Source organism: Thermobia domestica, chromosome 7 (assembly GCF_964235325.1).
Source record: "Thermobia domestica chromosome 7, izTheDome1.hap1.1, whole genome shotgun sequence".
Taxonomy (NCBI): Eukaryota; Metazoa; Arthropoda; class Insecta; order Zygentoma; family Lepismatidae; genus Thermobia; species Thermobia domestica.
In genome coordinates, this window is record NC_137460.1 from 107,158,970 (window position 1) to 107,173,055 (window position 14,086).

The window sequence follows — 14,086 nt, forward strand, 5'->3', positions numbered from 1 at the left end:
CAGCAATTAAATGGGTTGAATTTGTTACTGACAGACTTTCTTTTATTACTCTTAAGGGTCGGTGGTGTGATATTATTGTTTTAAATGTATATAAATGCCCCAACTGAAGATAAGGATAACGATAAGGAAGACAGTTTTTACGAAGAAGTGGAACGGATATTTGACCAACTCCCGCGATCTTATATGAAAATTCTATTAGGGGATTTCAATGCGAAGGTAGGACGAAAGGATATTTTCAAACCGATTATAGGGAACGAAAGTCTACATAAGGAAAGTAATGACAACGGTGTTAGACTTGTGAACTCAGCAACATCCAAAAATCTAATCGTGAAGAGTACAAAACTCCCACATCGCGACGTTCATAAATACACTTGGACATCACCAGACGGAAAAACACATAATCAAATTGATCACGTTTTAGTAGATAAAAGAAGGCAATCTAGCATAATTGATGTCCGGTCGTTCAGAGGGACTGATTGTGATACTGATCACTACCTGGTAGTAGCGATAATACGAGAGAGGTTATCGTTCAATAAAGGTAATATTCAATGTCCGAAAACGGAGAGATTTAATTTAAAGAAATTCGAAGAGAGCCAGGTAAGAGAGGAATGTCAGATTGAAGTTTCGAGTAGATTCTCGGTTTTAGAAGACTCGGAGTGCACTAGTATTGAGGATACTTGGATTGAAATTAAGATAGCCTTAAAAGTTCAGAAATAGAAAAATTGGGACACGCGGAAATACGTAGGAACAAACCATAGTTCGACCAGGAATGCCTTAATCTAGCAGAGAAGAGAAAACAGGCAAAATTACGCTGGATACAAAATCCGAATGAAATAACTACACAAAATTTCGCAGATAACAGGCGGGAAACTTCAAAAACTTTTAGAACAAAGAACCGCGATTTTTTGAAAGCTAAAATTAAGGAACTCGAAGATAATAGTAAAAATAAAAATATTCGGGACATGTATAAGGGGATCAGCGAATTTAAGAAAGGCTATCAACCTCGTGCTTATATTTTAAAGAAAGCTGACGGAACAGTTCTCACTGATACGGATAGCCTCTTAAATAGATGGAGAGATTTCTTTGACGATTTGCTTAACACGCAGCCAAAAACTAATGTGCGTGGAGAAAAGGAGATACACACCGCAGAACCGTATATTCCAGAACCCAACCGAATAGAAGTAGAAACCGCTATAAAGAAATTAAAGAAACACAAATCTCCGGGTATAGATGAAATTCCGGCTGAGTTCATTTTAGCTGGAGGCGAAAAATTGTGGAACAAGATACACAAACTCATTCTCCTTATATGGAACATGGAAGAATTGCCACAAGAGTGGAAAGAATCAATCATTGTTCCAATTCACAAGAAAGGCGACAAAACTGACTGTAATAATTATCGAGGCATTTCTGTTCTGTCAACATCCTATAAAATCCTTTCAAATATTCTATTAGCAAGATTGACCCCATACGCAGATGAAATTATTGGAGATTATCAGTGTAGATTTAGACGAAATCGATCAACTATCGACCAAATATTTATCATTGGCCAAATACTCGAAAAAAAGTTTGAATACAATACCCCGGTACATCAATTATTTATTGATTTTAGAAAGGCGTACGACTCGGTTAGGAGAGAAACATTATACAAGTTCTTACAGAACTTGGAATACCGAGAAAGCTAATTAGATTAATTAAGATATCTTTAAATGAATCCCAAAGTAAAGTCCGGGTAGGAAAATTTTTATCCACGAGCTTTCACGTCGAAAATGGCCTGAAACAAAGAGATGCGTTATCGGCATTATCATTTAACTGCAATACGCCATAAGGAAAATCAAAGATAGCAACCAGGGCCTATAGTTGAACGGTATTCACCAGGTTATGGCATATGCTGATGATGTAAATTTAATAGGGGATGATAGGAGAACAATAGAAAGAAATGCAGAGATCTTATTAAACGCTTCCAGGGACATGGGTTTAGAAGTAAATGCAGATAAAACTAAATACATGGAAGTGCGTTGGGACCGTAATACGCCAAATTGTGGATGCGTTAAAATATTAAATAATACTTTTGATAAAATGTTTACTTTCAAATATTTAGGTTCAATATTAACAGACGAAAATCATATTCACGAAGAAATTAAATGTCGACTAAAAGCAGGGAATTCGTGTTACTATTCGGTTCAAAATCTCTTGTCGTCGCGATTTCTGTCGAAGAATTTGAAGCTTAAAATATACAAAACGATAATCATGCCTGTTGTTCTGTATGGTTGCGAAACATGATCGCTTACTCTGAGGGAAGAACATGAAAGTATTTGAGAACAAGATCCTGAGACGATTATTCGGACCCAAGAGGAACAGGAATAGGGAATAGCGGAAACTTCATAATGAGGAACTAAATTTATATGGTTTACCCAACATTGTTAGAGTCGTCAAGTCTAGGAGGCTTAGATGGGCAGGTCATGTAGCTAGAATGGAAGAAAGTAGAAACGCTTTCAAAGTCTTGACTGGAACAGCCATCGGAAAACGACCATTAGGAAGACCTAGGCGCAGATGGGAGGACAATATTAATATGGATCTCGCAGAGATAGGAATACAAAGTAGAAACTGGATCCAATTAGCTAAGGATAGAAGTCAGTGGAGAGCTTTTGTGAACGCGGCATTGAACCTCCGCGTTCCTTAGGCCATAGAGTTAGTTAAGTTCACCTTAAAAGGTGGCATTTCTATAGTATATGTCAATAAATTGTTTTTAACGATATTCTCGAAAACAATGCATGAAGATTTGAACCACATGCTATTTTGTTCAGATCGACGAGATCCATAAATTGATATATGTCTCATACTTTTGAGGGGCTTTCGTCTTCCAGAAGTTGGCCAACCGTCTGCCTACATCTACGATTATACTACATGCCAATCACAAGCAAAACACGTTCTTTTGAACAGGGCTTTTCAATCTTTCGATACTGACGTTTCGGCAATATACGGAGACATGTTGGGGACTTGGTAAAATATATTTGATTTGATGTTTAGTTTAACGTCCCTTTCAACATCGAAGCTGTATGAGACGTGGAACCTACAGCTTAACGTCGGATCCAAACTACATGAGCTCCCGCCGGAAATCGAATCCGGGCCTCCCACGTCAAAGGCGTGTACGCTAACCGCTTAGCCGCGAGGAAGCTTGGGAAAATAGAAAACAATCCTTTACTAGTGACACTAATCAGAAATAATTTCGCGGAATGAGATCATTGATTTTTTCTTTATTTTTGGCCATTGTTTTTATTTTTGTAGTTTTTAAATATATTTTTTATGAGAACTTTTGTCACTGCTTGACCCCTTTGTGACTAAAATACCCTCGGTGAAAACGTCCACATTAAACACTACAATCTACGAACTATTCACATATTTTATCTTTATTACTATTCTCTTTCTAGGCTATCGAATCGGATAAATGTCCTGGATTTGCAAACTCCATAAAAAATGGAAAACCTACTTTCACGCCATGCGAACGAACTTTAGCTGATGGTTTGGCTGTTCCATTAGTTGGCTTTAATGCATTTGCTTCAGCAGCTCCTTGTGTTGATAAGATTGTAAGTTATGAATATGACTATCATACCAAATAGTACCAGTAGTACACTATTGAATAGTAGCTCATTTACATGTACAAATCCTCATCAAAATTTAATGGAAATACTTGAAAAGTGCAATTTACCATATGAATATTGTGTTGGACTATCTTTCGCTCTCACAATTGCTCTGGGCCAACATGTAATGTAGACTGTGGAGGTAAAAAACGGAATATTATACTATTCTGCAGGAGTGTCAATCTCACCGGGGATGTGTCCCCCATAATATCTGTAAATCGGTTTTTCGTCCACCTACACTGAGAAAAAAATCGTAGGTGGTGTACCAAAAACAATAGGTTACATGTGTAATTCCTGTAGATTTTGGACTTAACGTGCAGCAGACGTATAACTGAAAACGCATGTTTAATTATACTTTCTCTATAAGTGTTCCATCTATACGTACTTTCTGTATGAACAATGTAGGCGGTCAGGATCTCACATACAAATTGACGTATATAACATATAGCTGACGAAGGTAACATAAGTATATAAATGTGATATACGGAAAACTGTTACATGTCAGACATTCTGCAACGGCATGATGTAACATCTAAGAGCAGTTACTTTTTAAGTCAAAATGCTTACAATGCAATGTACGATGACTATTTTGTTATATTTTCCGGGGATGGATCCCCGGACTCCCATTTTCCTCGGGGGATTCAATACGCCTTAGCCACGTCGGTAGTCTGTCCCCCCCAAAGCTCATGTACTACTGACGCCAATGCTATTCCGCGTACAGTGCATGACTCACTCCGTGAGAGAGCATGGAGGCGGAAATCTTTATTGGATTACTGTCTCCAAACCGAACCGAAGATGTTCACTTATGTTTAGATGCGGAAATTGCATGGTCAATGTAAGTATTCAGCTTCATTACAATGTTTCACAAATCACGTACATCAGATTACCATTTCATAGGTCTATTTATTATAGGTTTTAAAAACAGAGAAAAAGATAAAATAATTAACGAAACTCAATTTTTTTCTGCGATTATTTCTCTTGAAAGTGTAACGGCTCTTTATTACAAGATGGAAATAATTTAAAGTGTTCACAAGAATCATCACTAAAATTCTTGTTTTATTACGAACATCCACATTCATAATCGCGGAGGCTATAGTGATGATACCCACAGATATTGACATCTACATAGACCTGTACCTCTAGAATTGTATCGTCAACAATTTGCTCTCTTTGAAAATCAGAAAAGGTCGTACGTTTTACACTATCCCCATCTACTCAGTTGACTGCTCACTGCTGTCCTACTGGTCCTCATGTTTTACGCTGTTTTCTCTATGATACTACTACCAACAGCCAGACATTGTAGTCGCTGCCTAACTGTTGCGAACTCAGATATCTGAATGTTTCCAACTCCACGTAAGTCGGTTCATTGTGTCGTTATGTATCATACAAACGACTAATTTGACAGAAGTTTTCCAATTTTTCGCTTAAGGAGCGGGGATATTCAGTAGTTTCAAAGCAATTTCTGACAACTCCTAATGTTGTCGAGTAGCGAAACACATGAATATGCGTGGTGATGTAATTCTCTTCTTTATATATTCTTAAATTTTTCTCGAGATTGCTGATAGTTGATTATTTCTGAAGGATTGAAGAGTTGGCTACTCCTTTATTTTACATGTGCGAGGAGGTTCATTTGAGCTTCAGGTAGACGAAAGTTAACCCACAATTCAACTACATCTGCAACACTTGCTTCTTCCTTTTTGCTTTTGCCATCCATTTATTAGTTCGCTCACTGGATTAAGGACTGTAACTGTATCGGAAGCTTCTTTGAAAAACAAACTGTCATAAAGGAGGAATATTGAGGAAAGTAGTTTGTCAGCTTTATCATTGGCAGCAACTTCTTCATTACACTTAAATTATTATAGAGGGAGAGACAAATATATTTCTTAGTATTGAGTATCTGCAGCAAGGCATACTTTACAGTCATTATTTTTATGAATTAATGTCTCTGATCAGGGTTCATGAAAGCTTTCAATATTATCTTAACACGAGGTATGATGTTCCTTAAGAATAAGTCCTCGACTAGAAGATTTCCAGCATGTACTTACAGGCAGAATGCAAAAACCGTAGTGTTTTCCCCCATTTTAACCGTATTACTCGCGTCATCTGAAATTGTACAATAAATAATCGGATTGTATGACTTTTTAGTGTTTTGACTTACTGACAACGTCTCAAAGAACTCCTGAACTAGACTTATCAATAGCTTCAAGAAAAATGTTTTTAATTTTGCCACTATTTCTACGTGCATTGTGAATAAATGTTACGACATTTTTATTGAAACGATAGATTCGTTTTCCCAAATATCTGTAAGCAAAATGCAAATTGTTCCACCAATGATGGGGACTTAAGTAACTTCATTGTACATTTCATCCAATAGCTTATCAAAAAGTTTTTTTTTTGTTGTAGTTTATATTTAGGCCACAATATTTTACAGAAGTTTCAAAAGTGCAATGTTTCTACCACACTGAATGTGAAATTACAGCTAGCGAGCGAGAAGAAAATCTAAATCATCCTTTGTCGCGGTATTCAATCCGTGACAGGAATCTGTTATCTGTCGTTCAGCCACAGAGAGCTTAGAACTGATGATGGTAGGACATTGGGACATTCTTGATGAGATAAGAAGGGTAGATTGACTACTCACGTGGCAATGAATCCTCTGAAATTATTGAGGTGGAACTGGAAGTGAGGCAGAATTATTTACATGTACAGTTTTGCAATATTTCTGAGTCACATTGATGTGCGGCAAAACTGGAAGTCTCTATCTCAAGCTAAGGTTGTTGTAGCACTGGTTTAGGAGGTTTTCTGGAGCTGTAAGTTCTGGCGCAAACTTTCCTGTGAGCTTTCAGAGGTTTTCTTACTGTATTTTTTACAGTTACTTGACATTCAAAATACTTTACACAATTCTTGTACTCAATTTCAATTGGAATAGATCCGAGTTCCTCGTACACGCCACGAAATTTGTTATATGGATCAACTGAAGCGAACTGCAGAAAAGAACATGTTATCGCATACGTAATAAGTATAATAATTATTACTTATTGTTTTACCGCCGTTGCAGGCTGCGAACCAGGCAAAGCACTGAAAATTGAAATATTGTGGAGTTATTAGGGTCCTTTACTCTCGGCTTATTGGTACATATATAATTAGTCATGAAGGGACTTTGTACAGCCACGAACATTAAAATGTGGAGGTTGGATATATAAGAAATGATAGCTTTTTCCAGTAGCAGAATAGTTTCGTTGTATGTCTGATAGTTGGACAACCAACATCACAGCAAATACATTCCCGAAAACATAATATGCCAGGATATTCCTCCACTTGGAAGAAAAAGTATTACTATCTGAGAGCATCACTTAGAGAAATAACCACGAGATAAATCTGCAGAAATTCCATTGACGTTAAGTTCTAAGAGATAGAAATTAATGCAAAGAAAACGAAAATAATAATACGCATCATGCAGAGACAGAAAAAGTATGGAAAGATAAACAAATGGAAAAAGAAGGAAAGAGGGAAAGGAAAGAGCGAAAGACATGTGAATAAATTAAATTTTAACAATTAAGGATAAACAGTCTTTCCCCCTTCCCCCTGTATTTGTCATGGTTCTTCTCCCTTCATAGGACAAATCTCTTTTAGTATCAAATGCGAACCTCATTTACCGTGTTTAATTCCTTGAAAAAAATGTAACTTTTAGTCTAGACTAAGAATCGAATGCAGAACCCTTAAAATAAGAGTCACACACGCTACTCAGTTATTTACACAGGCTATATCATCTGCGTTTATAAATCAGCCATTACACGCGCTATTATCAAACATATTAAATCAGCCATTGTCGGCGAGTTACCCCAGTTTCACTTGAAGTTCGAATTTTATTTACGGCCTTTAGCCATCTACGGCTAACAGGCCTCTTGTTTTCATTAAAAGCATTCGTTCTGTAGATTAAAATCAAGTATAGAATTAAAATCAAATCTATACTCTTGTGTGTGTGTGTGTTTGAGAGAGAGAGAGAGATGGATATAGATATCGGATTAATGGGGGTTAATAGAGTGACTTCGTAACTGCGAAATGGGTCTTCAAGGTGGTGGTCATACCAGTACTGACATCTGGTAGCGTTGTTACGTAACACACTCACAAGTCAGTATAAATAAAGCTTCGAAATTAAAGTTGTGCCGTGGATAAGTCTGTAAGGTGTCTGCCTGTTGACTGGGGTAATGCGGGTTCGAGTCTCGAGTACACGGATTGCTTTTTTTCTTTCAAAATAAATTTCTATATGTTTATATTTGTTATTAATAATTGCTTTCCTGCATTTTTGTTAATTATCTTAAATTAGTGGAGGTTAAGTAAAGTCTGGAAGGTTAAAACACATATATATGATTGCTTTATCCGTATGTGCAGTCCAGAGATGGAGCGGGACAGTGGGTCACGGGTCAACAGAACGTGACTCACTGCGACTCACCACCCGCCGGGACCCACTCTGACCCACCGATCTACTTTGACAACGCATTACGACCCACCGACCTATTCTGCTCAGTACATTGTAGACAGCTTCTGAACACTAGTGAATTTGTCTACGTTTTACTTTCAAGGCATCTTTTTCTTCGTTTCTTCATTTGTTTCTATTGAAAAAAGAACTTCAGTTAAATTTTAGATTGATATTTGCAATTGTAATAATAGCAATAGTACTTATTAGTTAGCTTTGAGATGCAGTCTGGCTTTTTAGAGGAGCTATCTACTGTAAGTTTTTTGAATTACGTTTAATATATGAATTATTATATAAAAAATTCAATGTAACTATGTGTGCGTGATCATCACATCCAAATTGCAAAGTCAAATGAAATGATTTTTGGTATATAGTTAGGCCTTAGTCTCAACTAGGAAGTTGTCATATGAGTATCGCTTTCCTTATGTTACATATTCTAAAGGGGTCCGAATTTTTGCGAAAAATTTAGTACCTCACAAGCCGTTCAAGTTGGAGATCTGAAACTCCGTATATTAATTCTTTATTATAAATAAACAGAACATGTCCTAAAATTTTTTAAAATTCTCTTTTATTGAGGGGAGCATTTCCTGTATAGTATCGGACAGATGTCTTTGATCAATTAATGGCGGCTGCTTTGAAACAAATGCAGAGTATGATAATTAAATATGTCATATTTGTAGTTTTGTGTGGAGAAGGAACAAACTTGTGAATCAAAGATTTAAGAACAACTCAGGTTATTCGATTAGACAGACAATCACGATATCACTTTGACTTATTCACCACGTATTTGGAACTTGCCTCCTCTCCCCTTCAAAGCTGATATTTGAAGACGATGGAAGAGGAGCTCACATTTTAAACCAAGATAATTATATACCTAGTTTCACCTTACTCTTACAGCATACATGTTAATGAATATAACATTATAAGAATCCGAGTGGAGCCAAATGCTACATACAGTATAGTAAAAAAATCATTTCAAGCAGATCATCCGTTTTAATGTGAACACAAGACATACAACCTCGATATCATCATTCTTAAATTAACAAAAGTTATAGAAATTGACAGTCTTCCTCAATACCGAAATTTCTCGAAATGCTTGGATACGTGATTACTCGTTTTTAATAAAGGTTTTATCTACTAAGTTTTATCTCACTAACGTGAAATATTCTATTTGTTAAGTATTTTAACCCTCTCTCCTTTATTAGGATACGCACTTTAATAAATATGACGTGACAACAACTCAGTTTGAGATAGGTGTTAACTATCTCCACCGAACGGTTCAACCATTTACTTTACGTTAAACAATGTCTTTTTCATTTGTATAATACAGACTTAGATTAATAGTATTGATGCTGTCTTGCATGCGTAAGCTATTTCTTGATATCAAATATGAGTTGTTATGTTTAATGTAGTGAACAATGCATAACAACGCCTTCTATGTAATCAAGAGTCGCGCAGTGAAATTTATCTGTAAGATATATCTTACATTGAATATAATCGCACTAGTATAAGCTTGAATGCTAAAACATTCTTCAGTTTCATTTCTCAAGAGATTTTCTTTCCTGTCCAGCCATTGTTTTTCAAAAGCTTACAAAACACTAGCACCAGACATTTTGCATGCATAGTCTTTAACGTTTTTTTCCTGTATACTTTTCTTAACTTTCTCAAATTTAGTTAAATATTTTCCTCAGTACCTTTTTAGTATTGAAAATTGTTCCAATAATAAATTACCATTAGCACCTAATCTGAAAAGTGCTTTTGATGAAAAGGAGAATTATACTGACTATATGCAGTATCAGGTTAATTTCCTCATCTTGTAAAAGTTTCATTCTTTTTTTTCAATATCGTAACTCTTATTTATTCGTAAATTATTTCTTACTGGTGCAATTTCGATCACTTTGGTCACGACTTCGAGTCGGAATTGCTTTTCGGAATTGCTCTCACTCTGATAGATCCAGTAACTCAAACAAACCTAATTTTTCAGACAGCCCCAATGGCCCAGGCCCAGAAGTAGCTGATATGTCAGCGCTACAGCCATTTAATCTAAGTCATGAAATGTAATTTTACGCTTATTTATCTTTTCATACTGGAAGAAATGCAGCAATTTTCGCCATTCTCTGCACAAAAAAGATTTAACACAACACTGTTTGGATTAAGTGGTATTTCTTATATTCTACATGGCAAGTTTTTCGGACTCGCTTGACTGAAGTTTGACTAACCCTTATAAGAAATTTATATCAGATATCTCTTCTATAAATCAATGGGTTTATACTCTTATAGAACTTGCAGTTATTTTTAGTGCAATGTGTCGATACACATAGATGCACACATCAAGAGATGTAACCAACCATAGATTTAGTGATAAGAGAGCGCAGAATCGTGTTTCTAGAATCACGTTTCAAAATTAAATGAACATTAATGAAAAATTAGTTTAACGTCCTTCAATTAAGTCTTTAGGATTTATATTTCTGGGATTTTGGCATCTATGGCCATTTAGCCAGTCATGTTTGAGGGATGATGTCCCTCGGCGAGCACCTATCCGGAGAAAGGGAAGGAATAAAGGATTGGGGAAGCAACAGGCCTGGAAATACAAGTTAGGTACCACCCCGGCATTTACCTGGTGTGAATGATGAAAACCCAGGAAAACCTCATTCAGGATGGATGGCCTAAAAAAGGATTTTACACTATTTCGACCGAGTGCCTCCACCGGGAATCGAACCCTGGACCGCTCGCACCAAATCCTTTGGTCTTAAGGAGACGGACAATTAATAAATGTTAGCTAGCTAATTAAAGTTTCAATTATTTTCTAACGGGAATCGAACCCCAGACTACATACTTCAAAAGGGCACACGCTAGCCACTAGACCAGCAGGAAAGGACAGAACTATATTAACAGTGTCATACAAATTCTTCGTCTGTATGATGGTGTTTCGTCTTCTTCAGATTTGTTCGAGTCTTACCGAGTCACGCGTCTGACTGATTCCAGGTCACAAAATTCTTAACCAGTTTCATTCCTACTTCCCAATACAACGTTTGTTTCAAATCCAACAGGTAAGAATTGACTGTAGTCAGATAGATACTCTTTTCTAAAACCGGAGTTCAATTTTCGGCGGGAGCTCATGCGGTTCGGATCCCACGTTAAACTGTAGATCCTGTCTCATATGACCTCGTTACAGAACGGGACGCTAAACTCAAATCAACTACTACAACTAATAACATATATTCTAGAAAGGGCTCTGCAGATCATTTTCTTCATAATAAACTTAAACATTCAATAAAACCTTCAGAAGTATTCTTAAATTTTAAAAATGTATTTGATATATGTTGTTCCACCATAAATAGGTTCTAGTAAGTGTGCTATTTTTGACATTTCAATTTGACATTAAAGATGAGTAACTACATTTGCTAAATGTTGACGTTACTTTTGTTCCTGAAATATATACAAAGGAAAAATATTTGTTGACCTAAAATACAGCATGTAATAATAATGTAATTAGGTATGGTGATTTATAGACAAATCAGGAAGCAGGAGCTGGTTCAATAAACCATTCCCCGGATTTATCGCTAGTTTGGTGATTTGTACCGAAAATTTTAAAACCATGGAACTTGAAATTTGTGCTGAGTTCTTCAAGATTTAAAGTTCTTAATTTGTTTCAGATTCTATCTATAATCAAATTCAAGTTATATATTTGAAGGTGAAGTGTCCCTACCTATTGAATAAACTTGTGTTTTAACATATAATGACAAATTTTTCCCTAACTTTCAATACCTTGCACTTCATTGCTGTTTACTTTATTATAAACTATTATTTAATTTATTACAGAGTTTGTTACATTATCTAGGACATTTATATATTCCATTTGTTTAAATTATTTATGCAAGAATTATTTATGTATTATTTATGTAGTGGCGTAGTGACATTTTGAACTGTGCTCTGATTTGTTCAGAACTCAATATGAGTATTTTATACCTAAAGGGAAAAAAGGATTATAGTTACACTTGGGGCGTTCAGAAATGATTGGCACTACAATTAATTTGTTTTCACAGGAACCATTTATTGAACAAACGATTACAGTTTATTTTAGGGGTATTCCCCGGCAATGTCTATGCACCTTTGCCACCGTTCTGGAAGCTTCCTTATTTGAGTAGCAAACCATTCTTTGAGGGTATCTCTCTGCCACTGGTGGACAAATGCGTGGAGTTCATTTGTGTTGAACTTTTTACCTCTCATGCCCTCTTTCATTGTGTCGAATAAAGCATAGTCGCTAGGAGCCATATCCGGCGAATATGGAGGATGCGGCAGTACATGAAACCCTAGTTCATGCACTGTAGCAATTGTCTGGCGACTGACATGTGGCCGTGCATTGTCGTGTTGGAGAAGAACGCCACGGCCCCTTGTCGACGTTGTTGGATGCGTCGGCGGAGTCTATGCAGTGAACTGCAGTACCTATCACTGTCGATGGACGTATTGGGAGGGAGCCATTCCACAAGCAGTATTCCTTCCTAATACCAGAAAACGGTCGCCATTTGTTTGATTCATTTCTCATAACCATCTAACCGGCATAACCGTGGGATATAAAACTCAAAAATGTCATTTCATTTTCGTAAGTTTCATGATTGTAAAAGAACGTAGTTGTTTCGTCTTTCTATTAAAGTTTACGATATTTTTATCGTATATTGTCTGAGCTGCAAAACGAAAGATAACACATATCGATTTATGGTTAGGGATTGGTCCTTTAAAACATTTAATTAAATCGAGAGGTGATATAAAGATACTATTCCGCGAAAAACTTACATTTTCTTTTGTGACAGATCAATTAATTTAATCGTTTACTCTGATTTTAACTATTATCCTACCACTAACAAGGAAAGTACTTGGGCTCGAACGGGTAATTACGCACAGAAATGAAACCTTGTGTAATGTTAGCAACCTGGAAGCAAACAGTGACGTCCGTTTTTCTACAAAATGATGTAAGCGTCAGCAACAGCAGGGCAAAGTGGAGCACATGCCGTAACTAGTGGGCGTCTATAAAGTCTGACCTCAAGCCATTTTTGCGGAAAAGGGTTGCGTGGATGGAAAAATCGACAAACACTTATCTCATTTTTTAAAAAAGGGTACACATGTTAAATGAAAAACGTTGTATCCCAGAGTCCCTCGGAGGGTCCTAGACAGGCTCCAACCAAAATGATCGAATAAGGGAGGTCAAGTAGTATATCGTTGGAAAGGTATTATGGAAACAAACAGAATCAAGCAAGTCCCGAGTCTCTACGCTAATACTGTACAAAATGGTAGGCAGTCAAAATGTCAACATTGTTTTCATGAAAAAGTCGGTGGGTGTGCATACAGATTCGGGAACTTGTCTGTGTGAAACTGGATCAAATGCAGTTCAACTACGAATATTGCCAGACCGTACAATGTCGAAAACTGCAGAAAAAGGTACTATTTCGACGTTGCAGTTGATGCTACTCTATTGACGTCGCAGTCTCGTTGGATGGACAAATTCTATATATGCTTTGAAGAATCCAGTGATAATTCGGTCCCGTGATGCGCGGGACATGGAAGAAAGTTTCCCTCCTAATGTGGTAATGGACGCAAGTGTGAGCGGGAATATGACGTAAAAACATCTTACCAAGTTTTGTTTTGTCGGTAAGATGTTCCGACACATTTATCTGGCAATGATACATCTCTCTTACTGTATGAATCTTGGTCGAAACTCAAAGATGAACATATCCGGAATGCCTGTGTAGGAAGACATGTCGGTATGAAACTAACCCCATCCAAAAACTACAAAACATTCTCAAACTTTGAATGTATATTTTTTCGGCAATACAAATTCTACGCCAAGCGAAATACTGAGTACCTCCAATTACGTTTGCGTGTGCAGCAGCAGAATTTACATGACCGGTTCTTTCTCCTGAAATTACATTCGGTCATCTACAATCAGTTCTCGGCGAATGTCTATCGACCAATGCTT

General features: G+C 36.7%; 1 protein-coding gene across 1 annotated transcript in view; it reads left to right on the forward strand.

Moving 5' to 3' along the window:
• Positions 1-14,086, forward strand: part of LOC145690307 (L-threonine ammonia-lyase-like) — a 132,319-nt gene that overhangs the window by 85,295 nt on the left and 32,938 nt on the right. The window contains exon 5 of the mRNA XM_081765084.1: positions 3,429-3,584. Within this exon, the coding sequence (XP_081621210.1) occupies positions 3,429-3,584 (156 nt within the window). The remainder of the gene's footprint in view (positions 1-3,428; positions 3,585-14,086) is intronic.